Below are 24,805 nucleotides of genomic sequence, written 5' to 3'. Positions count from 1 at the left end.
TTTCTGTCGTTCAAAAAAGCCGAAGCCTTATATTCTTTTTTAACACCGTTTAATTTTGCAACATTTTATTAGGGGGGTGGTACAGTTCTTTTATTCATTACGTATTAGAAAACTCTTTTTAAGTAAACATCCATCGTTAATGGATACAATAAGAATAGAAGGAGCTTGAGTCGCCAAACATTAGAGGCCTACAGAAAGGTGAAATAACGAATGTATTAGTGACGTAACATGATGGACATATTGTCGGGCCTGTCGAACTTTTGTACTTAGTAATTGCATGCAAGATACGAAACTGCACGTGTGGTAATGGAATATTATTCGAGAGAGAATTTGTCAAAAAAAGTGTTAGTGATGGTATATGGAAAACAAAATTTTACAATTCGGTATTAAAAAAAAAGAAAATATTTCGATGCAGCACAAATGGACAATCATGGTGTGCTATAAATAGAAGTTGCTCGGTGATGATGTCAAGTGATAGGGTGGGGTCGCGGCAATTATTGGTCGACGTTCGGAGGGACACGAGACGCGATTGGTCGGTTGTGTAACCATTCTGGGTGGGATATGCGCGGAAGTATTGCGCAGGAAGGAATCTGCCAGTTGACCATCGGGTGAGCACCGTTGACTGGAGGAGCTTGCATCTCGTACCGATAGTTCTCACATTTGTAGCTTTCAGTTATTTAATTTCAGTAATCGAAGTTCTTCCTCGTTAGGGAATGAATAATAGCGCAAAATCAAATAGACGAAAGATTCGATAGGAAAGTCCTTTCGACATTGCCGTTTCAGATCCGCGACATTAACGATTTCCGTATAGCATAACGAAAGGACGATGAGGATAGAAAAGCGTCTCGAGAGATTAATAGTCGCGAGCGATCTCGGGTGAATGTAATTATAGGCCTAGGTAAATTATTTATTCTCAAACGTATATAATCATTTTTCATTCTTTCATCCGTAGAAGTACAAGGTTTTTCTTATACCTATTTATATAAACGTTCGTGCGAATGTTCGACAATATGGCGGTAACGTGTTACGCTCGGCTTTCGACAAACTTACCGTTCTGATTTCTACCCACAAAAAAAACACGAGTATCTTTGTGTTTCATTACAGATTTTCGACATGATCCTATCTTTGTACTTCGATATGCGCTAAATCGTCCAGAATAACGTCAAAATGGTAAGTCGAATTTATTAAAATTAATTTACTTTCCCTGTGCTTCACGAGTTTTTTGAGAGAGGGCGCCATGTACTCAGAATTGCGATTGACCGCCAAGGGAGGGGGAACAGCGGTAGGATCAATAACCTTCACTTAACATGACCTCGTATCCTATTTCTGGCATCGCGAACTTTCAATGATCGTACAATGCGAGCATTTTCGTAGTGCAATGTCGGCTTTTCTAAAATTAATTTAACATGCACTTATGATACACATGTTTCAATCTCGAAATGGGGAAGGTAATCGATCCTAACGCTTCTGAATTAATTTCCGTTTCTATGCGATGCATATTATTTACGTATCCGTTCTGTACGATCGAAAATTGTACTCGTTCATTTAATTTATGCAACGCTTACATAAGATTTCTAATTTATATAATCATTTCCCGTGGATCTAAAACTTGTATGAAACGATACGGTTTTAAATAGAGGTTAAATTTAATAATTGTTTGATTTTTTTTAATCGCTTGTTCTATGTGAAGTTATTGCGTTGTCTCGAATGAAATGAAAGTGTTAAATTGGATTGCTTTACGAGTCAATTTTTCGGAGTATTGATAGAGTAGAATTTTTTAAAAACAATAGTTATTTGATAATTGGAAAGTATTTAAGATTGTGCATATGTTTTTCAGCCACGTATAGATCCACTTTCTTTACTAAAATGTCTTAGTGTTTTATTGGGGCCAACTGGAGGTATTAGAAGTAAAGAAGAAGTTCATCGGTTAGCTAATTTAATGACGAAGTTCTCAAAAAAGCTAGTTTCGAAATGCATATACATACAGATATTGAAAACTACAAACACGGATTTACTTAGTCAGTGAGTATAAATGTCAATTTCATCTTATTTCAAATTAACACAACATACAAAACAAGGCGAAATTTCCGAGAACCGTTCACGCGCGATTTAACTGAAATCTTGTATGAAAACATAAAAAATGTTTTAATTTAAAAACAACCTGTTTTCAGAATTTCAACAATATTATAGAAATTTTTAAAATTACACGGAGTGACACTAAAATGATAAAAACATTCTTCGCAAAATTTTGATCCTTAAATTTCAAGTCGCCAAAAATTTGTTTCATGTAAAATCTAGCTATTTGTAAAATTTTAGCTAAATCGGACATGATAGGTTTTCGGAAGTACAGCCCGTAACAAATCTAACTTTGTACATCGCATGTAGACACACACAGGGTACTTATAATTTGTATTATTGTGTGATATATAAAATGCATGCTAGATCAAAGATACAGGAACTCTGAACCATTGGACGGTTCAAAACGTAGACCGTACTCACTGATGCGAGTCCCACAAATTACAGTCAAAATATGTTCTATTATGAAGTCGTCGAAGTATATATTGCATTCCGAGATAGCTTAAAACATGGACTATCTCATGTGTTTTTAGATTTATGGGTGCTGGAGGATGGAATCTCATTCACATGTGGCTTACCGACGGTATACTTGCCAAAAATTGGGCTCTCATTCAGGAATTACTTGAACTTCTGCTGCTATGTCCAGTAGATATCGAAAGATTGAAAAGTAACAACTGTCCGAAGTTGGTCAAAGGTTTGACGAAGGAAGGCAGTCATCAAGGGGTCAGAGTGCTGGCTAGTCGGCTGGTAGAACAATGGTTGAAAATAGTGAAAGGAGAGGCTGCGCCGAATTCTGTGCCAGCACAAATTATGACTGTCCCAGTGCAAAACACTGGAACTCCAGGAGCGAATATTGTATCTCAGTCAGTGCAGCAGCAACAGCAACAGTATTCCATTCATTGTGGTATTCAACAAGTTTCCGATGGCACAGAGGGTGCAACAGTGCATGTGCAGGATCTACAGTTCACATCGAATTCTACGCCGTCTATTGCGGTATCTCAGATTCAGCAAGAACCACAAGTACAAGAGCAACAGCAGGCACAGGAAAGGACAAGCGTGCAGCCTTTGCAACTGCAGGTTGTTAGTAAACCGCAGCAGGTGCAAATACAACAGCAACTGTCGTCGCAGCAATCAAAAAAGCCAGCATTCGTTGTGGTATCTACATCTTCTCAATCTCCAATTCCTGTTTATAAGATCACGATTCGTGAAGGTAAACAGATTCTCACAAAAGTGGAGACAGATGCTGCAAATATTAGTAGTGTTTTAAATGCGAATAGTACAAATGTAGAAATTAACGGAGATGTAGACGACACGCTTTCCGTGAAGGAGATTACAGAAGGAGTAGAGTCTACGGAACTCAGTGATGGTGTAGTCAGTGGTCAAGACTGTAAAACGGACATTGTAGAATCTGAAAATTTAGACCAAGTTTCGAGTGAAGTGAAACAGACTGTAGTAGATTCCACAGACAGTACCGACGTGGACGTTGTTAAAAGTAAAGAAAATAAAGACTCTAAAGACACTGTTAGTAGTGAAAGTAGTAAATCTAGTAATAAAGAAAATCGGGATTCTTCGAAAAAAGATGAGAAAAAGTCTAGTAGTTCAGACAAGAAAAATCATCATAGTTCTTCTTCATCCTCCAAAAGTTCTAAGCATACCTCGAGTTCCAGTTCGCATCGTTCTAGTTCCGCATCAAAATCTAGTAGTCATCGTTCTAGTAGTTCGAAAAGCTCGAGTTCCAAGGATAAGTCTTCCAAGGACAAGGACAGGCATCATTCATCCAATTCATCCAGTAAACATAGTAGCTCCAGTAAAAGTAAATCTGATAAAGAGAAAGAGAAACAGAAGAAGGACCAGGCGGAGAAGGATAAAGCAACATTGGAGAAGGTACAAGGGCAGGCTTTGAGCTCCAAGCTGGGAAAAATACCGAAAAAGAAGTCTGAAGACGAGAAACCGGGGGATGCGGCCGTAAGAAAGTCGTCTACGGATTCTAGGGACAGCTCTAAGGAAAATAAGACTGATTCGAAGAAAGTTGTTGTAATGCCTGAAAAGAAGAATATCTCAATTTCCATCGAGAGCAGGAAAAATTCTCAGGACTCTACAACACGGCCAAAGACTGTGAAAACATTCAACTCGAAATTCAGATCTACCGGCTTGGAGGAAGAAGTAAAACCACCGCCACCAAGATCAGCGAAAAAACCAAATCCTATCATTGAGAAAAAGGTCATACCTCAAAAATTACCTACTCTGAAGAGGGCGTCTCCGCTCAGAGAAGCTATCCCAACAGCAGATAAACGGGCTAAGTTGTCTTTGGAATCACCAACTACACCTCCAGGAGAAGAAAAGAAGGGAGGCATTAAATTGATACCACCAAAACCAAAACGTAAGTATCATTCAGTCTTTCGAATACTATGCTTAAAAATTTCTTTTTACAATCTATACTATATATTTTTTTTTTAATAAGTCGATTCTTTAGGGAAAAAGGAATGTATCTTAAAATCTTGTTCCACACTGATGTTCTGAGACTAAACGTTTTCGCGATCTATTTATTTTCGTTATTACGGGTGCCTGCATTCGATACGAATTACTACATTAATAAAATTTGTAATTAAGCGCGATTTCAGAATATACCATTTTATAGTGAAAATACTTCTTGAAATTTTTGTTTCTGTGATATAAAAAAAGAGAGGATGATTGGTGATATATTCATTGTTTATATATATTTAATTTAACGAATAGAGTAATAATATTGCAGAAAACGCATCATGGAAAGTAAAGAGTTTGTCGAATCTGTTTTGAATTATAATAGTTGATAGTCTTTGAACATCGGTTTTGCTCTATTGTACGTGCTACTACTAACTTCTTAATATTGAGTTTGCAGGTGGATGGCTCCAGGAGAAAGATGAGCAAACTATAATAACTTATATATTTTCTATATATTGTGCAAGCATTGATATTTTACAATTGATGGTATTCATGCAGAATTTACTTCTCTTATTAATGCAGAATTTCTTTCAGGCCAAAGTTACATTAGTTTGTATTACCATACGATAGAACCCTGTTTGTACTACTTTCCTAAATATTATTAGAGAGCTTATAGAAGGTATAAGAAAACCTGTATCGTTCGTACCACGTGGAAGTGGATCGAAAATGGATCGCACGTGCCTTGCCCCGATAATTAATCATCGTGTTAGAAGAACGAAGACAATTAGGATCGTCTCTTTGAGCGTCGATTTATTTCCTATATTAAGAAGATTCAGCAGGTAATCTTCGCTATTAATTAAATCGTACGTATCGAAAACTTTTCAAATAAAATCTAGTGCCCGGGTGTGGTTATGGAGTAAAACGTAGACTTATCTCGGCTAAGCGACATTCAAGAAATCGTGGCAGTTTCTTCGATTGGTAATTTTGTTCTGTTTTTTAAAAAAAATTTCTTGCATAAAATTATAAAAACCGGTGTGCTGTTATCCGATTGAATTTTCGGGGTGTGTGTTTCTTTACCGTTCACCGACGAACGATACACCGAATAGAAGTCACCAACCGGATATTACTAATCTACCTAGGTAAGGAGACAATGCCAAACTCTTGTCTGTCCATACTTCTTCCCTTGTACATGTACACCCTATTAAGCATTTTGAATAAATTGATCAGAAATCTGGAAATATTTAACTCTTGGGTTTCTGCTATACATCTTGCTCACTTGAATGCTTGATCAAAGCAAACACTCATACCGTGGGCCCATCCAGATTTCCATCCTCTCGGTGACTAATCGCACAAACCGGAAGTGCAAGATCATACTTTTGCCCCAGTTAAAATGGTGTCGTTCATCCAGATCCGTTTTACGTAACGCTGGAACTAAATCGATATTAATTAGTTTACGATTTGGCGACGTGTTTTGCATTGGTTGCATGCTTCTTTGAATTATCATTATGTTCTCGTAAAGACACGACGATGCGGAGAGCGTTGTCCCTCTGCTTGTCCTTAGAGTGCATTTTAGATTCCCCTTAGGCATCCCGTTTTCTTGTCCACCGCTATCACATTCGATTAGCGTTTAAGAAGATACGCTGGACGCTACGACACCATTTCGAACGGCGCCGCACAAGGGAAAGGAATTCTTTCAAACGTTATTTTCAAATTTGTATTTGTTGTTTAGTTCACAGTGGATTTGCAGAATCATTCGAATACGTTCGTGCGTTCATCAGAGAGAATTGAAATTTGTTTCGGGCACATCAGTCCCGAGATATCCTTGTAAAAGCGAGAAAGAATGTTGATGAGAGCTTGCTAGAGAGATAGAGCGAAAGGGAGAAAGATTGCGAGAGGGAGAGAGAGAAAGAGAACGAAAGGGGGTGGGAGGGAGAGAGCTTGAGCGCGTGCGAGATAGATTAGAGAGAGAGAAAGAGTGAGAGTGAGATACAGAAAGAGAGAGAGAGGGAGGGAAAGAGACGGAGAGAAAGCAAAGTTTGTATGTTTCGGACGAGTAAATGAAAGAAACGAGGCGAGAAAAGAAAGATATGTGGCACGATGTTCGGAGGAAGTTCAATTTTGAGAGAGACAAGTATGGAATCTCGTGGATGAAAAGCACATCTGAAAAATGCATGAAATGCGACGCTGCGTATCGACTCGACGTCCTCGAGCAAGCCGCCCTTTAGGATCAGCGGGCCTCTTCTTACACGACACGTAATCGTCTATTTCCGGTGACGACGTCGACACGGCGAAGAAGTTACCTTCCTTGCCAGTGGTCGCGGATTTCGCAATCGGGGGTGAAAACGGAACGTTTATTGGAAAGCATAGAGAGGAAGACAATGGGATACGGAAACGATATAATCGTGGTTGTCCTTGGCGCAGCCTAACACGGTACTTAAATCGCCGTTCCGTAGAATCGAGTTCTCTAATACGCAAACAATCGCTTTCGTTTGTCTGAGAGAGAATCATTAAAAGCAGAGACAAAAGGACAGTTTATAAACTTGCTCGAAAAAATATCTACGTTCAGGCTTCTATTTAAAAAAATAAGAAAAAACTCGGATCTATATTATGATAATTTTCTGGAACCGATCTGCCTAGTATCGTGCGGCGCAGTTAACGAAAACAGGTACGCGGCTGATCCTTTGCTTTAAACAAGTTGTCAGGGAGCAATTGTTTCATCTCGTGTAAATATCTTTTTGAATTTAGGGCTCGGAACGTTTCGTCCGACGAGAAAGACTGGATTTGAGAATCGCCGGTTCGAATTAGACGCGAGAGGAAGGATGGACGGGAATTACGAGACGGAGTTGCGCAACGACGCACTTTTCCGCTCCACTCCGCGCGGAGTGTGCCGGGGCCGATGTTTTTGCGACGGTGTCTGTGCCGGCAATCGCGTACGGGACCCAGTCTCTCTGTTTCCCGTAGCAGTTGCATTACGCTACGCGTGATGTATTAACCGTTCAACGTATTCAGATCCGCGGCGCAACGCGAGAACACGTATTCTATCATCATGCGGTCCCTGATCTTCCCGTTTGAATTTCAAACAGGGATTTCAACATGAAACGAACTCCCTGCGCGTTCGTAGCTCGCCTTACTGTTAAAGCTACTTACTATTCTATCGTTTTGTTACTATTTTTTTTCACAATTACTTTAACTAATAGAAACTTAATAATAGCCGAGATACCGTTTCAAACGAGACAATCAATTACTTTTCATTTTTATCGGTTTTTATAATTCTGTTGATTGTACGATAAAAGAGAAAGAGCTCTCTCTTTTGTTTTACTGTTTTTTATTTATCAGGTTGAAACACGCTAATCCGTTCCTACAATCTGAGATAGTAGAGATGTTGTTTAAATCAGAGGAAAAGAGAGATTATTTTAATTTCTGTTAATTTCTATAGTTTGCCGATTGTATTACGAAAGAGAGAAAGGATTTAAAGTAGTCCGATGTTAAGTCCGATGTACTGAAATATACAGCTTTGGTACTTGTAAATCTATTTCTTGTACACATTTAGCGTCGATTAAATATAATCTGTGTACTGATATTTGTTTAGACGAGATAACTACAGAGAGTTCTTAGAGTGTTTAACGTTCGAGACAATCAAACATGTCTATACGAAAATAAAAAGAAAGAAACGTACCTGTTTTTACAGCAATATACCGTCACGTAAAATTGTGTAAATTTTCTGTAACTGTTTGTGCTGATATTTGACGGCACGTTAAATTGCAAAGAGGGTTTTTTTTTAAAAGAGATTGCACGAAAAGTGATATTGGAAAAAGCATGTACGCTACTATTGTTACATAAAGAAATGCGCTAAAGGTACACTCAATAATTTGCATCGCGTTTAGAGCAAAGTAAACGTAACTATTACTCTAGAGAGCTTAATGGAAATAAAATTGGAGCCGTACAATGAAACCCGTATGTTATTCCCCAGTTTATTATTATCACTTATCGAATCCGTTAACAAAAAAAGAAGAACGTTTTTACATGATTATCGTGTAACACATTTATCCATTTGATAAATCGAGCTTGCACTTTCTGTGCACAACAATGGTTTTTCTTATCGTTGCGCATCGTTTGAACTATCGAGGAACGTTGAAAAAAGAAATTGGTTAAACGAAACGATTTGACCCTCGCGTATCGATTCTAAATTTTATCAAACGGTCTATTTTAATTTTTACTGATGTAGAAACAAAAATTTACCGCAGAGATAGATGATCGGAACAAAATTAATGAGAAAAGTTTGGAGATATCGATTATTAAACGATTCACGGAAAAAGTCTTTGTTTCTGTTATCGAAATGCATTCGTGAAGAGACAACTACAATTTACATAGCAGTTAATTCGTTGATAAAGTGGCAAATTATTAAAAGTTGTTCCGTAATACGTTTCGAAACGTTCTGATACGATCCAGTGCCTTCTTCTTTTCTTCTTGGATTCGATCTCCATTTTAACACTCGATCAAAGAGACCGTCTAGCAGCTCGTTTAGCAACAAAAGAACAAGAAAATCAAATAGAGACTGTAAAATATGAATTTACGCTTATTGGATCTCTGTTTACCGTTCCTATTGCTCGCGTGTCTTGCAACTTTGAACAATGCGGATCCCGCTGTAAACACGCGCATATAATTTAGATCATTTTTTCACGTTCGATGCAAAAGCTGGAACGATCAACTAATCGATCAACAAAGTTTGTTTGTTCGTCACGGAAATCGTGTAGTAGGACAGCATTTTGCAGTCGAGTTCATAATTACGCAATAGCCGAATTTAACTTCGGCATTGAATGTAGTCACTCTGGATCGCGTTAACGGCTCTCACCTTCTTTTTTTTTTTTAAAGATTCACTTCCCCGGAGAATCGATATTATGTCTTCGTTCTTCTGCATTTTAAAAATGTTGCTCTTCCCAATTTCTTTTAAAACAATCGTCCGTATTTTTGCTGTTTACAGCTTTCTGCCTTCCTGGACGACCTTGCTGGAATAAAAAAATCTTTCTTTTTCAGATTTCTCGAGGATTGCCATCCACCTGTTATTGTTTATCAGCTTACTTCTTAAATTATTTCTTGCAGGTCCAGCGGACGGTCTGTGAACGTTAGTCTCGTCATAGACGGGTCTGAACTTGAGCGTGTCGCGTTCGAATTTAAGAAGATTGCAAATGCAGATTACACTGAATGGTTTTTTAAAGAACAACATTGATATATTTCGTTGATTTATTAATGATTTTATTAATTGCATTTGCGATTTTTGTAGTTCACGTGAATGATGCACGTCGATTTTCAATCGAGTAATCGAATTCTTGATCAGAATTATAAGTTTTCCATTTTATTTTTGTTTTGACCATGGGTTTGTTTAAATTGTTTTCCAGCAATGATACTGCAAGAAAGCGATATGTTTATGGATGCGTTGACGGCGTCAACAAAGAGCAAAGAACCGCGGAAGAGGAAACGTAGGACCTCGATTACAAAGGATGGTCCCACGGAACCCAAGAAACAGGAGACTGCCACTAACGATAATCGAGATGTTACGCCTCCACCCACCTCACCATCAAGTGCCGATGAAAAATCACCTGTAGTTGTCAAGCCTAACTTTAAGGTGCGCATACTTGCTCGCAGGATCAGGCTTTAACGATAATTAATTGAAACAATTAATCGAAAATATTTTTTATATACAGTTTTATCAAGATACTCTGGAAACGGACGAAGACAAGGAAAAGGAGAAAGAGAATTCAGATGACGAATGTAAAAATGAGAAAGAGGAGGCGGAAGACCAGAAAGAGAATAGGATATTCAAATCGGATATTGATGATGACACCGGAAGTAACAGTAAGATTTTTATTCTTATTTTATTATTGCACTTAGATTGTGTTTTATCATTGTTAATGTTTATTCAAATTACAGCACCTACGCCCGAAGACGATATGGATGAGAAAACTTCCGATTCGCCGGAAGATTCTTCCGTGTCCGACTCGTCGAAAAAAGAAAATTCCGGTTCATATCCGGAGATCCGTTATGTTGACGGATTGAGAAGCGTTCTGCTACTTCAGAAACGCAAAGGCCCGAAAAAAGTACTGAAATGGAAAACGGACTTAGAGTCGGTGCGTTACTTCGAGTTAGACGAAACGGAGAGGGTGAACGTGACGAAAACGTTCACCGATATGAAACAAATGGAGAAACAGAACGAACGAGAAGCATTCCAGATGGCCAGGAAATTAAGTGAGTAGCCGAGCTAGTAAATTTAAGGATATTTTAATTATAGCATCGAATTTAATGACACGCGCGACCCGCAGGTAACGAAGACTTGATGGAAGAAAGAACGAGATGGAAACCTTTAATTTCGATCGATCTACCACCAGCCTTGGTAGAATCTGGGAAAGATAGCAGAGAGAAGGATATCCAATACGCACGGGAGAAAGGCATTTTACAGGCATTATACTTCAACCGCAGCATGTAAGATTCTATTTTTATAACTACACACTCGATATTAATTATATTCTCATTAATAGAATTTCTTTAAAATATTTCGAAGTATACACTTCGCATGTAGACACACACGAGTATTACGGATTTGTGTGGTCGTGTGAATTATACTATGCATGCTACATAAAATAATTAGGAACTCCAAACCATTGAACGGTTTCATACATGAATCGTACTCACTGATGCGAGTCCCATAAAACACAAATTTTTTCTCCGAAGTTATCGCGGTCTCGTCTAAAATCATGATAATTAATAAATATATTTCGATTACAGGATCCCAGACTCTGCGGCGGAACCCGACGAAGAACGCCACCATGGATATAGTGATCCAAAAATCATTCCTTTAGATGATCTCACCGGAAACAAAGAAAGTGAGAAAGACTTTACTTCCATGGCGTGGCCAGAACCAAAACCGCAGTTACAACCGCCGGCACCAGCAGTCTCGAACTTTCATTATCCGTCGTTCCCTCATAATCAACAGCCAGTGATGGCGCCTATGGGTCCTCCGACGCCGATGGGTCCAATGCCTCAAATGTCTCAACAAATGATGGGACCTGCTCATATGGGACCGATGGGACCTGAAATGGGTGGACCAATGCCTGCGGGAGGCGGAGGATGGAGAACTGGAGATGGAAAAGTTGTTGTACCCGACGGCATGGGGATGAATCCTATGGGAAACATGCCTAATGCTTTTCCACCAGGCATGGAGGGTGGTCCGATGGTACCACCTGGAATGATGGGACCACCGCCGATGTACAATCAACCGCAAGAGGGCTATGGAATGATGGGACCAGAAGACATGGGCTTCAATAACATGAACCCGAACAACTTCCAAGGCCCGCCGGGTCCAATGTACGGACCTGGACCAAACTTTCAAGGTCCCAGAGGTGGTGGCCCGATGCACGGCAGAGGTAGAGGTGTACCTGGGCCTGGTTGGTACAGAGGTGGTGGGGGACCACCTGGAAGAGGTGGATGGAGAGGCGGTGGTGGCGGATGGAGGGGAAGTGGGAAACAACCACCGGTGTGCAGACAATTTTCAAAGAGCGGCTACTGTCGAGTCGGTGATAAGTGTCAGTACCTTCATCCCGGAGTGAACTGTCCGCCATTTTGAGAGGTGTTCAAGTAACCGAGGAATCGATTACAATTACGCGATAACGTGATATAATGCATTCATTCTATGCGAACGGACTTTTTGGAATGAATGATCGTATAGAGATGTAAGAACATTGTTCGATCGTGACACACGTCAGACGCGATAATCAATGATAATGTGCAATTTTCTAATAATAATGCTATCGAAGGAAGGCACGAAGTAATATTTGTACAGTTATATTTTCACGAACTCGAGCGATATTCTAATAATTCTTGATTTCTGTGGATTAGGTTATGTAGGAAGTAAAAATATTGAACGCAGCATAACAATTTTATTTTCTCGTGAAAAGAAAACATCGGCAGATAATTTATTAAAGAAAGCTGCTTGAAATTTTTAATGACAATGTAAAGAGAACAATAGGTTCATCGGCTGCTGGACGGCGAGAGGTTCCTACGATAAGTCGCATTTTATTGCAATTGTGTCGGAATATTGCAACTGTGAAACAAGTGAAAAAGATACTACGGATTGGAACATTTTATCATAGCGTAAAATTTCGATTAAGTCTTCCTTTTGCGTTCACGGTATACAGACAGTAGCCACTGCCGAACATATGTTGGAATAACAATAACTTCATTTGACCGCATTGTCGCGATTTTTAATCTTATTGGCATGACACCTAGCGATTTCAACGTGTGTAACGACGCTACCGATTCAAATGTGGAGAATTCCAATTTGACGAGCATTTGTCTTTCAAGATTGTCAGATGGGTGTCCTCCACTTGCTTTCTACTAACGCTAACAAATTTGTGTGATCGAGAATGTTGTTAAGACGAATTATGCGTAACATACAACGGAACATTGTAACACCAAAAGTTCAAATAACAAGTTAAATAACTTTTTATTAACTTAAGATGTCTCACATTTAGTCGTATCTGTAGATCTATTGTAAATATCATAATTGTATCATTTTGTATAAAAAGAATGTCGCTAGCTCTAATAACAAGAGACTGTTTTAGGCTTAAATGATATGTAATAATATAAAAAGAAAGGCAACAATTTTTAGTAAAAAAAATGTGTACGTATATAATTTGATCAAGTAGTCCATGGCGAAGCGATCCGTCAACTATAGAGCGCATTTTCGGTGATACGTTGAATTTGCGTTCCATAATACGGATAGCGGATACACTATTATTGTATTAAGTATTTTTTACGAATTAAAGGTAGTGGTTATTTTTTGTATATGATTGATCGTTACGTTTGTATATAACATTGATTGTTGTATAAGAGCTGCTTGATGGAATATATGAATCAATAACTATTTTCTAAAAAAAGAAAAAAACATGCTGCATTACTGTACCAACACGGAAAGGCTCCCTTTCATTTTACTGTCTTTTTACATCGTTTCTAAATCTTCCTATTTTCGACTTCATCTTTCGACTTTTATACAAAACCGGTGGTTTCTTTTTTATCTTTTATAGTTATATTCCTCGCAATTTGTTAAATTCAGCAGAATTAACGACTATCTGTGTTCTATCACATTTATGAACATATTGTACTATGTAAAATTATTTAAAGGAAGGACATATACCAGTATTAAATATATATTTATTGTATGCGAACTAAATATATTCATAATGTACAATATACACATAAAGTATATATTATATTTCATATTTTATTTTTAATCTGCACGTCATTGAATTATTTTTGCAAATCAGTCGTTCATTGAATTAAACAATTCATTTCTGCATATTTTGCAAAATTTTACCTCACCGAATTTAAATAATGTAATAGTAAATTTCATATTTGTCTAAATTTATTTAAATTGTTGTGGCGGAGGGCCAAAGATGCTTCCGCTTTGTTTGCTTGCAGTTCTGGATGGTGCGAAACCAAGCATTTTTTGGATGTTCTGTAAATAATGTTCTCGCTGAGTAATTTTATTCGAATGCGAAATATTGCGTGCAATAATAAATACCTGTCTTATGCTCATTGTGCAGAGTATGTACAGAAAAATGAATGAACATTCTGTATAGTCATCGCCAGGCAGATTTCTATGCGATAAACCTTGTATCCAACTGATTGGAACGAAAGGTAGCCTTGCCACAACTCTGCCATCGAAAATGCTGTTAAACATACTCAAAAGAGCTGTAAATGCGAATCCGATTGCAAACATTGACTTCATTTTTACAAGTGACAGATCTCTGTTGTTATTTTTTAATCTTTCCTCCTCTCGTTCTATCTTTTTCTTTTGCTGTTTATCCAAAGAATCGCCATGCGCCTCTTTTCTCTTTTCCACTAGAATCAATTTCATTCAACAATTCATTTAAACACTCGAATAAAGAACAATTTGTTCAAAATTGTCTGGAACCACTTTCCAATTATGTAGTGTCATCACTTAAAAACTTACACTTTTTACTTTGTTTCTCGACCTCGGCCTTTAATTTTTGATACTTTTCTGTTCGATAAACCATTAGCCATGTTAAACCTACAAATGTTGAAAATTATGTTGAAAATAATAACGATAAAGCAGAAAGCTTTATAACCTTAATTCAAATAACGTGAAAAATTTTTATAATTTCGCACCTTCTCCTAGTAAAGCAGTGCAAATACTGATAAAAACTATTAAAATCGTATCCGCCCACATATTAAATAAACTATTAAATATTGCTTAAATTATTTAGACCATGTAATGTAAGTATATGTATTGCTGCGTTGGAATTCCGTCTCGTGTTGTGCCTGGAACAGCTGTGAATGGGTATGAAATTAATTTTCGTTATTTACGTTCTTATATAGAGTACGCGCGTTATTATGATGAAAAAAAATGATAATGAGCTTTGATTTTCCCAAGAAAAAACAAACCTTGGTGGAAAAGAAACGATTCGTTCGAAATATTTTGTTATAAAGACTTTATTTCACAATAAATATTCCTTTAATCATTTTATTCGTCATTATTTCTCTTCTAAAACTATGTCGATAAACAATTTTATTTTTAACACATAACTGTAAAAAGGTACAATATATACATACGACGTGATAATTGTTACAAATGAGTCCTTGCACGAAAATAGTTTTCGAGGCGGCATGCACATCTTTATACGATATTTCCGGTGTAATTTAAAATACTAGTTTCCCGTAATTAAAACGTTATGCATGAAAATAAATATTGCTTTTTTTCTACTGTTAACGTTGCATACCGAATATGCATCACATAATACTTTTGGTCACGTAAATGGTATAAGGAAGCATCTACATACTTTTTACTGGACACTTATTCGTAAATTTATATAGATAAAAAAGACATCTATAACATATTGTGCTACCATTAAGATTCAATACAATAGTTTGTTATAAATATCGTTACTTTTAACATTGCTATCAGTCACCAAAACCGTCTAGTTTATCCTCTAGTTGCTCGGTCCTCTCGGATGTTAAACATTTTCTAATCTCAATGCCAAGCGCAGCGCCTAGCGGTGGTGGCACAGCGTTGCCGATTTGGCGATGCTTGTCAAGTATATTTCCATAAAAGCGGAAGGAATCTGGAAAACCTTGCGATCTGGCGCATTCCCTCACGCTCACGACTCTCGTTTGTTCAGGATGTAGAACGCGGCCTTGTTTGCCCATAGGTTCAGGATTAGTGATCGTAGTGCCGAAGAAACCATCCCATTCCAGTCTACCGTACAACCCTGCCCAGTGGTTATGACGATTTCCAGTGTGAGGTAAACACCATGGAATTAAAGTATTGTACTGTCTATCCAATAAGTCGCAAGCTTTGCCTGTGCAACAGCTGCAGACACCTCGAAATGCTCCAGTCGAACTTTTGCCAGCCTTTTTATCGTGATGACAATATTCTCTGCAATTGAAACAATCGTTACTCGATAAATCAATCGTTTTTCCTAGATGATACCGAGAGGAATAAAAATGAATTATACTTACAATTTTTTAGAATACGTTCCATCGCTTAGACGTACCGCAATGTTCGGTAAATCTCGCCAATCGGATCCGACTGCGATCGGAATGTGTGCTATTCGCGCCTCGATCAGAGGGCCCATGTCTTTGCAAATGTGATCTCGTAGTATAGCATCCGGTTCTTTACGGAGCCTTACCTAGAAACAAATGTCAAATACGTTTGTTGAAAAATTTTTAGATAAAAATTTTACTTACGAAGGATAAGACTTTACCTTTCTTTGAAAGTGGGAGATCGGCTCGTCCCCATAGGCGATCTCTTCTTTGTTCCAACCGTTTCTAATATTAGGTAAATCCGACATCGCATCGCGGACACTAATTGTCCTGTACGGCGCTGATCCCGTCCAATCGCAATTAGACGAATACTATAAACGACAAAAAAAACATTACCGAATTTGTACAAAAAATGATCGTCGTGTAACCATTAGGATAACTTACTTTTTTATTATCAACAACAACGCTTAATTGACATGCCCGTTTGTTGAACACATGAGTTGGTTCTGGGTAATTTGGCAGTGTTTCTCCAGGCGCAGCAGCTAATATTATTAGTCTAGATCCAAAGAAGTAAATAATTCAGATCTTGCTCGAAGTATACATTTAACTTATACGAATTGGCTGAACGTACCTCCTTCTAGTTTGTGGAATGCCGTAATTACCGGCTTGTAAAATACCAAATGTACATTGGTAACCCATTCGAACAAGACACCGCAATGTCAATTTAAGAACCATACTTCTTTTAAAAGAGACGAAGTTTCTAACATTCTCCATAACAAAGTATTTTGGTCTATAGTAATCGCAATAAGACAAACACGATACCACTAACGAGTTTTTAAATAACGAGTATTGCCGTGAATTGAATCGATTCATGCCACTGAAGCCTTGGCACGGGGGCCCACCGCATAATAACTCTACTTCCCCTTTCCGAGGTAAACGTTGACCATTGTTGTCGCAAAGCTCACCCTGTAAACAGCATGTGTAAACTCCATATACACTTCTTTAGACTGTACATACACATTCATGAATGTAACTCACATTCATAACTTTCCGCAAAAGCACATTGCAATCTTCGCAAAACACAGTTGTATCAGGATTGTTGAGTCGATAAGCACATGCAGCTGGTTCCTCCCTCTCAATTGCCCAACGATTGTCTGCGATACCAGCTTGTCGCAAACCTTCGGATAATCCTACGAAATAAAATTTAAGTCAGAAATAAATATTGAATAATATGCTTCGCCTGAATATTCATACTAACCACCGCAGCCAGCAAACACATCGAGCGTTCTCAATTTCTTTGTCACTCTGCAATATTCTACCGGTTTGTCAATCGTTTTCTTAGCGTCACTGTTCTCAAAGTTTTTATTCTTGCACTTTGATTTTCCTTTCCCCTTTGCTGGCTTCCCAATGCTCAAAGCACGATTCGGTGGATCAACAAATGTCTTTTCCGCCGCATTATATGCATGGGAAAAGTAAAAGCGATTTGGACCACCCGCAGTCCATTCTTCAACAGATTCGTCTAAATTCTCTGAACACGCCAAGTAACATTTTCCTACCACTTCCGAAAACTTTACATCGCAAACTGTAAAGATTGAATAGGAATTATCGATCTCTTTATTTATCCTATATTTCATAAAATAAGATGTATTATTTTACCTTCGTCGCTCCAATACACCATATTAAGATCAACTTGTTGCATCAACGTAAGTCCTTTGTGCGTATTCTCTGGTCGATATATCTTGTTTATCTTAATCCATATATCGGATGAAGCAACCAATTTACTATTAGTTTTTGCGTATATCGAGTTAATATAACCAATGTGAAATGGTTCAGGTGTATCGTAATTTGAACCCTTCACATGCTCCGAAGATTTCCTGTAGTATTCTGGATACATATCCTCGTCGACTTTCCCTTTCTTCGTTTTCGAACTAATATGATATGTAGATGTGTATTTGTATTTCAAAGCAGTAGGCAATAAAAATACAGCAGAACCAACTCTAAATTCTTCTCCTTTGTATTTTACAACGCTGTACGTTACTTCCTTGCTACTTTTCTCTTCCTCTTTGTCGAAGACCTGAAACAAACGATGTATTTGTTTTTCAGTAAAAATTCAATACATAATCAAGAAAAAGTTGTACCTCTATTTTTCATACCTTTGGCGTATAATAGCACTGCAACGTCGTGAAACGTACACACGCAGGGCAAAATCGATGGCTAATTTCTTTCCGTTGGCAGACAGGGTCTGGAGGAGGATCTTCGAAACGAGCTGTTTCAGGCGTGTATCGTTTTTGATAGAAGAATGTTCGTCCATCTTTATTTTGTATCTCATCTTCCGGTAATAAGTCTGCGTCTCCTGAAATTACGTCAACATTTAATAATTCGTTCGATAGTAGTAGTTTAGCCATTTTGTTTAATTACCTAATTCGCTCCAATTCTGTGGCCTAGATTTGTAAATAACAGTGGCTCTAGATTTCACAGAGGTGAATGGTACATTGTCGCATTCGTCGAGTAAGAATACTTCTAACGGGTCTGAGGTTTCGCCAAGCACAGTATCGCTGCCTCTTCTAAACCAATTCGCGTGACACAATTTTGCCCCATTTCTATCGTCCCACATATACATGACTTTAGCGATTTGCAGTGGTACAGTCGGATCGTTCGATTCGATCAATACGTAATCATTTATTTTTATCTCTTCGTCAACCACCATAACCGATTTATAAAATGTTCTTCGTCCATCGTCGATAATCGGTTCTCCCACCCACGTGATTTCTTTTTCAACATGCTTGAACTCTTTTAGAATCATTTTCTGTGTAATCTTTGTATTTTCTACTAGCGTGTCGTTGAGCTCGTCATCTTCTTGGTCCGAGTCATCGGCTTCCTAAAAGATACACAAGGTTTTAAGACCCATTTGTTTTATACAAACGAATATTTATAGGCTTCTCTGAAATTTCATTACTTGAATTGCCATGTTCGGACATCTTCTCCTATTACAAGCTTGTTTGCTCTTTCCAGACCCGCCAAACTTGATCATATCCTTGCACGCGGAACACACTCCGCAATCCGATAGTTGGCACATTTCGCAGACTCCGCATCTTTGTCTCTTGGGAGCCTATTAATAAAAAAATATTACATCTAGTAAATTAAATTTCATTTACTGTAAAAGCCCAATATACTTACAAACATATCTTTTTCGTTGTTTGTGGCCAACTGTTCAGAAAAGAATATTTCAAACATATTTTTCACTAATTTTGTAGTTGTAGCTTTTGTCCATCCAATTTTCTTATTCTTTTGATCTCTCGGCTGTATTCGGCGCAACGCAATTCGTTTGTTTAAAGTTACACCCGCGAGTGTTACCAATGCTCGCATACACGGACTTGTGATTAATAAAGGATCCTCGGGTCTTGCTGATGCATCGAAGGAAATGACTTGGTCACAGATAAACTGAGCGTATCTTAACAAAGAGTCTTCCGTAAATCTAGACAATCCCTTTGGAGGGACTATAGTCTAAAAGAGCACAGGTAGAATTAAGAAAGGCCAAACATTACTTGTACACAATAGCCTATTTTGGTTTCCGATTTACCTGCAACTTATTCAATAAATCTTCGTAGGTAGGATTAATTTCGTCTAATAAGAATTCCGTGACTATTTTGCTCATATAAATTTTTTCTTTTACAGAATCCATGAACGGCGCGTAAGCTTCGGCAGGTTCCATCAATATATATTCAGCAAATAGCGTAGTAAATCCTATAAGGGCTAGTTCTCCACCATCAAAACCAGATACCCACCATTCGTTTATTGGTCCCACATCTTTAGTCGGCACGCCTCCCTCTGGAGATGCGTTTTCATCGTAAATAGGTTTCATGTAACCCGAAAAATAAAGAATTACATTTTTCTCGACCAGGCCGGTGTCGAAAGCGCACAAATGCCCGTTCTTATCGTATACGCTATAAATAAAGAAGATGGATAATAGACATTTAACAGTTAATGCAACCTTTATCGGCAGTAGTAAAAGATTACCTACCAAAAGTCAGTCAATTTATTTTGTGGTCTTTCGTCACCTTCGAAAAATGTAGCTTCCTGCCCTGTGAATAAACATAACTTGGGATCTGTTAGCGCAATGAGTTCTTCTACAGCTCCGTTGGGATGACCCGGATATATTTTTAAATCGGGACTGTTCAGTTTCTGACAACAATATTCACACTTCTGGTGAAAATTAACAGGTTTCTGGTGTAGCGGTTCCGATTCGTCCATGTTCGCATTGTAATTTTCTGCCTTAGTCTTCTTAAAAGTATTGCTCTCAAGGTCGTCGCTTGACTCTACTTGTTCGTGGTTTAATTCGTTCTCAGGCTTAACAATATTTCCTAACGTTTCTTCCTTTTGCTCCAGCATAGGAGCCTTGGCTTCCAATTCTTCGGCTGCGTCGCTTTTTCTTTTGGTGGGTTTCTTAGATTGATTTTTTTGTTTGAGCGATGCATTCTTGGTGGCATTCCCGTTAACTCTGTGCAAACTTGTAACATCTGTATGTATATACTTTCCACTGCGAAGCTTCTTTCTATCCTTATTTGCTTCTGGAGGCGTTGTAGCTTCGTTCACTGAGAAAAAGCAAATTTCAGTATATACGAATAACGATATTTTTGTATAGTGCTAGTTTTAAGTAGCATTCAAGCAATTTACCTGTATTCTGGTTCTCCTTGTTAACATGTTCGTTTATAGGTATTTGACGCCTTTCCGTATCCTCGATCTGTGTTTGTTTTCCTGTCTCGTAACTCTCACTGTTTGCCGTGATAGCCGATATCATGTTGAATAAAATCTAATATATTCACTGAACCCTCGCGAATCTGTCTTTCCACCCGAGATACAAGCTCCTTACATCTAAACAATAACAACTCTAATAGGAATGTACTTGTAATGTTAGAGATAATTACAAATGAACACGTTTTCCCATAGCTTCACGGATGCGTTACACACACGCAAGTAACAGGACGTGTCGCTGATAGTGTACCGCCAAAATCTTTTAAAGCCTGTTTACATGAAAACGCCATTTCTACATGATCACACCACGGATCAGCTATGGAAGTAGACCAATCACCCACTGTATTTTTTTGTCTCGCGTCTGCAGGATTTAAATAGACTCTAGACCTCTTACCACTTCTGTGTCACGTTCTACCGTATCGGTCGAGCTAATATAGTGGAACTAATATCGAGATGTAGGAGCACCGTCTGTGGTAGGAGTAGGAGGAGACCAGTCGCGCAAATTTATTATTAGTCTGCAATTAGTCTGTAACTGACAAAAACTATTATTTTATTTTGGCAAGATGTCGATAATATGAATTCCTATTTTCCCCACATGATTTTTAGCGATGTCAGTATTATAGATCGTGCGACACGATACCCCATAAGGTGGCTGGTCTACTTCTATACCTAATCTGTGGTTAAGATCCGTCTGTTGAAGATGTTGCACGTTGCGCGCGAATGTCAGATCTATCGATCTGTCAACTACTGTCAAGCAGTTGCAAGTTGCAAGCAGTCAAGCATGTTTCTTTAGATCTCACGTGTGATTCGAACGATTTAATTTAAGAAATTGATTTTTGAAGGATGTGACAGGAAGGACTGCCGCATAACGTGAGATAAAAACAGCTCTCTCTATTTATTCAATTACATTCATAATTCGTAACATTTGTACATTCATAATTTATATTTGTTAGGTTACTATGTTTGGCAACAAATACTTTATTTGTCCACTGCTCTTTTGCCGGTCTAATATCAACTGTATTTCCCGACAATGCGTTCGAAACTTGTCGCTTGCGAGTGGTGCATTTCAGAAGTTGAAGCTGAGAGAAGAAAAAGAAGTTTTAGAAAATGTGTGCAGAGGTGACATTGACATTGCCAATGTCAATGTCGATGAGCAATGTTGTGGAACCAATAATTTAAGTACAACTATTAAGACAAACATGTGTTCTGAAATAGAAGCGAAGAGTATGAAGGAGATTTGGATGAGTAGTCCTTATGAAATGCACAAACAAGTTCACGAAGGAGAATCTTTAGTATTGAGTAGTATTACTACAGACAAGCTAATGTCTAAAAATATATTAAACCCAGGTAAGGAGGGTGCGACCATCTTCTGTGTCGAAAGAGAATGGAAAAATATGAATAATAATGTATTTATATGTAGAAGAGAATAACGGTATACGACTACAAAATAGCTACACGGCGCTGTCTAAGGATGTGATTAAAAAAATGACTTCGTTTCCTCTCCTCGCGTCTAAAGACTCTACCACAGAGTCCAATGGAGGCGGTAAGAAGTCAGGCATCCCAAGCGTAACGGTGATTCTTCGCGAAACTATGCCACTCAAGGCGAAAGCAGCTTTAGAATTGTGGAAGAAGAACATGATTGAAAAATTGGGTCAGCAGGAGTTCAATGTGTACTGTCAAGGTGTTGTCGGTCTTCTGACTTGCCTCCAGTGTGTCGCTCTTTCAGGATGCAGTTATTAGTTTATACTTTTCTAGGATTATTGAGAAATGGTAGACTATTGCACTCCTGCATACAGGGCACGTTGAATCGAAAGGAGGTTGACGTTTCTCCGCAAGTTGAGTTAGCGTACAACAGCGTCAAACCTGTTTTGTCAGATATAGATGAAGTGAAAAATCTGGAAACTTACGTAACCCATCCAAATTTGATGTACAGAGGCATCGTAGACTGCATTGCCATTTATAGGTAACACAGAGAATGAGTTTATCGCAAGAGAAGGTACCTTCAGTAGTTACTACTGGTGAGGTAGTTCCAATTCATTTTATAATTAGAAAATTCTCTACTTAGGGGTGAGTTGTGTGTAATCGATTGGAAAAAATCGGACACAAAAAAATCAACTTTAGCATCCACTTACGATGCACCTGTTCAAGTCAGCGCCTACATTGGCGCCGTGAACGCATCTGGTGTATACCCGTTCACGGTAATTATTTTGAATTCGATCACTTTTAATTTACGATTTTTCGAACGCATAAAATTGCAAATAAATTTATAGATAACCAAGGGGATGGTCGTGGTTGCATATACAAATGGCGACCCTGCCACTGTTCACGAGATAAAAGAGGACTTGTTAGAGAAAACGTGGAAAAGTTGGCTGCGACGATTAAAAAAGTTTTATGGAAATCTGAATAAGTAATAAACTTGTTCTAAGTACTTTTTCGCACCAAAATGTATTCAATATAGATACTCGAATATTTGAAAAGAAAAGAAAACCGTTTTCTGTGTTTTCTGTTCAATAAAAACGCAAACAATCGTTTTCACCTGCGTTTCACTTTAATCGTCGTACTGGTAGAAATATTCGAATTAAGACGAAGGAGATAAAAGAGGGTAATTTTGCAATTTCGTTGTCGAAAACGTTGGAGGTTCATAATAAAAACATGGTCGCATCCCCACCTATCCTTTTCGGTTAACATATAGCAATTATAACTTGGAGGCAACCCTTTTTAGGTCGTGACATTATCCGGCTGCCCGTCGCAGGGCCTTGTAAGCGTGATACGCAACCCTTCGCATGCCCCTGGGAACCATAAACTAATGGTGGAGCTACGGAAACGCACCTTCCGTCGTATTTCCCTGTTTCTGAATACTACTGTAATTCTTCAGCTCCGAATTACTCGCGGCAACATACGGCGAAAGTTAATCCCCGAATAGTACCTACTCTCTTAGCTTCAGGTTTCAAAGCGTTAAGTAGAGTAATTATTTCCGTAAATCTATCTATATAATAAAAATCAGATGCTGTTCGTTGGTCACGACATCACGGGAGAACGGCTGGACCGATTTGGCTAATTTTTTTTTTTTAATGTTCGTTGTAGTCCAAATCAGGTTTTTAGATTAAAAAAATTGTAAAAGTATCACGGAAAAATGGAAAATTCGGGACAAACTAAAAGTGCTTTTAGAATCATATTTCAATACAACAAAAAAACGAACGTCGTAGCTTTTAATCAATATTTCAATAGAAATTTACATTATCAACGTCTGTTTGCATTATCGACATTATAAACATTCTCTCGCGAGCTCGCAAAGCGAGCGATTTGGATTTTAATCAATATTTCAATAGAAATTTACATTATCAACGTCTGTTTGCATTATCGACATTATAAACATTCTCTCGCGAGCTCGCAAAGCGAGCGAGCTACATCAACCCTACTCGCGAAGCTCGTAATAAATAAAAAGAGGTAATTAATAATAATATTTTTCGGTTAGCAATTTCAGCTTAGCGGATACAAGGAAAGAACCCCACGTGTTGATTACCTACATTTTTTTTGCTGGGCTGATGTCTTGGGGATGCTGAGTAAAGATGACCATATTTCCGGATTAGTCGTTCAGCGAGCACGGGGCGCGAGACAATTCTAAATCTTTCGACTAATCCTCGCTAATCCTCTCGTAACAGGGACATATTTTCATTGGTTGGTCAACCCCAGGCAGGAACCACCCTCTTTGAACGGGATGAGTTATGAAAACGATAACTTTCGCAGAGGCTACCCCTCGCGGCTACGTCTGCCGAGGAACCAACACGCCTTTACTTTCAAAAACTTCGGCGAAACGAACCTGCTCGCGCCTCTTTATTCGAGAAATTATTATAACCGAGTTCCTGGAAAGTTTCGACAAAATAATGGTAACACCTTGCATATCAAGGATATCTTTATTACAATTGCAATTTGTTTGCAAAAATCCCGGAATTCGTGAAAATATGCGAGGCAAGGTTCGATAGTCTGTGTCCGAAGAGCC

The 24,805-nt window shown here is 38.3% G+C and overlaps 4 protein-coding genes across 7 annotated transcripts; 2 read left to right on the top strand and 2 right to left on the bottom strand.

Annotated features, from left to right (window-relative positions):
• The first annotated feature begins 5 nt into the window (after window positions 1-5).
• Window positions 6-19,998, top strand: Pnuts (Phosphatase 1 nuclear targeting subunit). 4 transcript variants are annotated; one of them, XM_076425010.1, is made up of 9 exons: window positions 6-198; window positions 1,105-1,170; window positions 1,838-2,022; window positions 2,610-4,456; window positions 9,894-10,120; window positions 10,200-10,350; window positions 10,426-10,740; window positions 10,815-10,974; window positions 11,278-19,998. In XM_076425010.1, exons 2-9 carry the CDS (start codon window positions 1,168-1,170, stop codon window positions 12,113-12,115), a joined length of 3,726 nt encoding a protein of 1,241 aa, XP_076281125.1. In that variant the 5' UTR covers window positions 6-198; window positions 1,105-1,167; the 3' UTR covers window positions 12,116-19,998. The 4 variants fall into 4 exon arrangements, with proteins under 4 accessions (XP_076281125.1, XP_076281127.1, XP_076281124.1 ...); XM_076425012.1 differs by lacking the exon at window positions 6-198 and adding an exon at window positions 205-608; XM_076425009.1 differs by lacking the exon at window positions 6-198 and adding an exon at window positions 205-898.
• LOC143209415 (calcium load-activated calcium channel) lies at window positions 12,423-14,860 on the bottom strand. The gene is made up of 4 exons (XM_076425027.1): window positions 14,680-14,860; window positions 14,504-14,581; window positions 14,072-14,391; window positions 12,423-14,005 (listed from the first exon to the last, which is right to left on the bottom strand). Exons 1-4 carry the CDS (start codon window positions 14,738-14,740, stop codon window positions 13,913-13,915), a joined length of 552 nt encoding a protein of 183 aa, XP_076281142.1. The 5' UTR covers window positions 14,741-14,860; the 3' UTR covers window positions 12,423-13,912.
• On the bottom strand, window positions 15,021-21,113 carry LOC143209404 (DNA (cytosine-5)-methyltransferase PliMCI). The gene is made up of 15 exons (XM_076424997.1): window positions 20,728-21,113; window positions 20,075-20,645; window positions 19,634-19,997; window positions 19,231-19,557; window positions 19,010-19,162; window positions 18,472-18,931; window positions 18,207-18,406; window positions 17,710-18,127; window positions 17,312-17,635; window positions 17,092-17,243; window positions 16,685-17,019; window positions 16,498-16,609; window positions 16,275-16,424; window positions 16,030-16,199; window positions 15,021-15,946 (listed from the first exon to the last, which is right to left on the bottom strand). Exons 1-15 carry the CDS (start codon window positions 20,849-20,851, stop codon window positions 15,472-15,474), a joined length of 4,335 nt encoding a protein of 1,444 aa, XP_076281112.1. The 5' UTR covers window positions 20,852-21,113; the 3' UTR covers window positions 15,021-15,471.
• A 357-nt stretch (window positions 21,114-21,470) lies between these two features.
• Window positions 21,471-23,336, top strand: LOC143209411 (mitochondrial genome maintenance exonuclease 1). The gene is made up of 6 exons (XM_076425021.1): window positions 21,471-21,675; window positions 21,759-22,152; window positions 22,226-22,486; window positions 22,561-22,768; window positions 22,871-23,003; window positions 23,076-23,336. Exons 2-6 carry the CDS (start codon window positions 21,765-21,767, stop codon window positions 23,214-23,216), a joined length of 1,131 nt encoding a protein of 376 aa, XP_076281136.1. The 5' UTR covers window positions 21,471-21,675; window positions 21,759-21,764; the 3' UTR covers window positions 23,217-23,336.
• Window positions 23,337-24,805: the final 1,469 nt, after the last annotated feature.

This window comes from Lasioglossum baleicum, chromosome 6, assembly GCF_051020765.1.
Source record: "Lasioglossum baleicum chromosome 6, iyLasBale1, whole genome shotgun sequence".
Taxonomy (NCBI): Eukaryota; Metazoa; Arthropoda; class Insecta; order Hymenoptera; family Halictidae; genus Lasioglossum; species Lasioglossum baleicum.
This window is presented reverse-complemented; position numbering and strand designations above follow the sequence as displayed.

Excerpts from the sequence above, each read along its gene's own strand:
- LOC143209415 (XM_076425027.1), bottom strand. The coding sequence starts at position 14,740 with ATGTGGGCGGATACGATTTTAATAGTTTTTATCAGTATTTGCACTGCT. Across the intron at positions 14,582-14,679 it reads CACTGCTTTACTAGGAGAAG|GTTTAACATGGCTAATGGTT; the intron begins GTGCGAAATTAT and ends CAACATTTGTAG. Across the intron at positions 14,006-14,071 it reads GCACAATGAGCATAAGACAG|AACATCCAAAAAATGCTTGG; the intron begins GTATTTATTATT and ends CATTATTTACAG.
- LOC143209404 (XM_076424997.1), bottom strand. The coding sequence starts at position 20,851 with ATGATATCGGCTATCACGGCAAACAGTGAGAGTTACGAGACAGGAAAA. Across the intron at positions 17,636-17,709 it reads GGTGTATTGGAGCGACGAAG|TTTGCGATGTAAAGTTTTCG; the intron begins GTAAAATAATAC and ends CAATCTTTACAG. Across the intron at positions 16,610-16,684 it reads ATTCCACAAACTAGAAGGAG|ACTAATAATATTAGCTGCTG; the intron begins GTACGTTCAGCC and ends CTTTGGATCTAG.
- Pnuts (XM_076425008.1), top strand. Across the intron at positions 2,023-2,609 it reads AACACGGATTTACTTAGTCA|ATTTATGGGTGCTGGAGGAT; the intron begins GTGAGTATAAAT and ends ATGTGTTTTTAG. Across the intron at positions 10,351-10,425 it reads TGATGACACCGGAAGTAACA|CACCTACGCCCGAAGACGAT; the intron begins GTAAGATTTTTA and ends TTCAAATTACAG.
- LOC143209411 (XM_076425021.1), top strand. The coding sequence starts at position 21,765 with ATGTTTGGCAACAAATACTTTATTTGTCCACTGCTCTTTTGCCGGTCT. Across the intron at positions 22,769-22,870 it reads GACTGCATTGCCATTTATAG|GGGTGAGTTGTGTGTAATCG; the intron begins GTAACACAGAGA and ends TTCTCTACTTAG. Across the intron at positions 23,004-23,075 it reads CTGGTGTATACCCGTTCACG|ATAACCAAGGGGATGGTCGT; the intron begins GTAATTATTTTG and ends ATAAATTTATAG.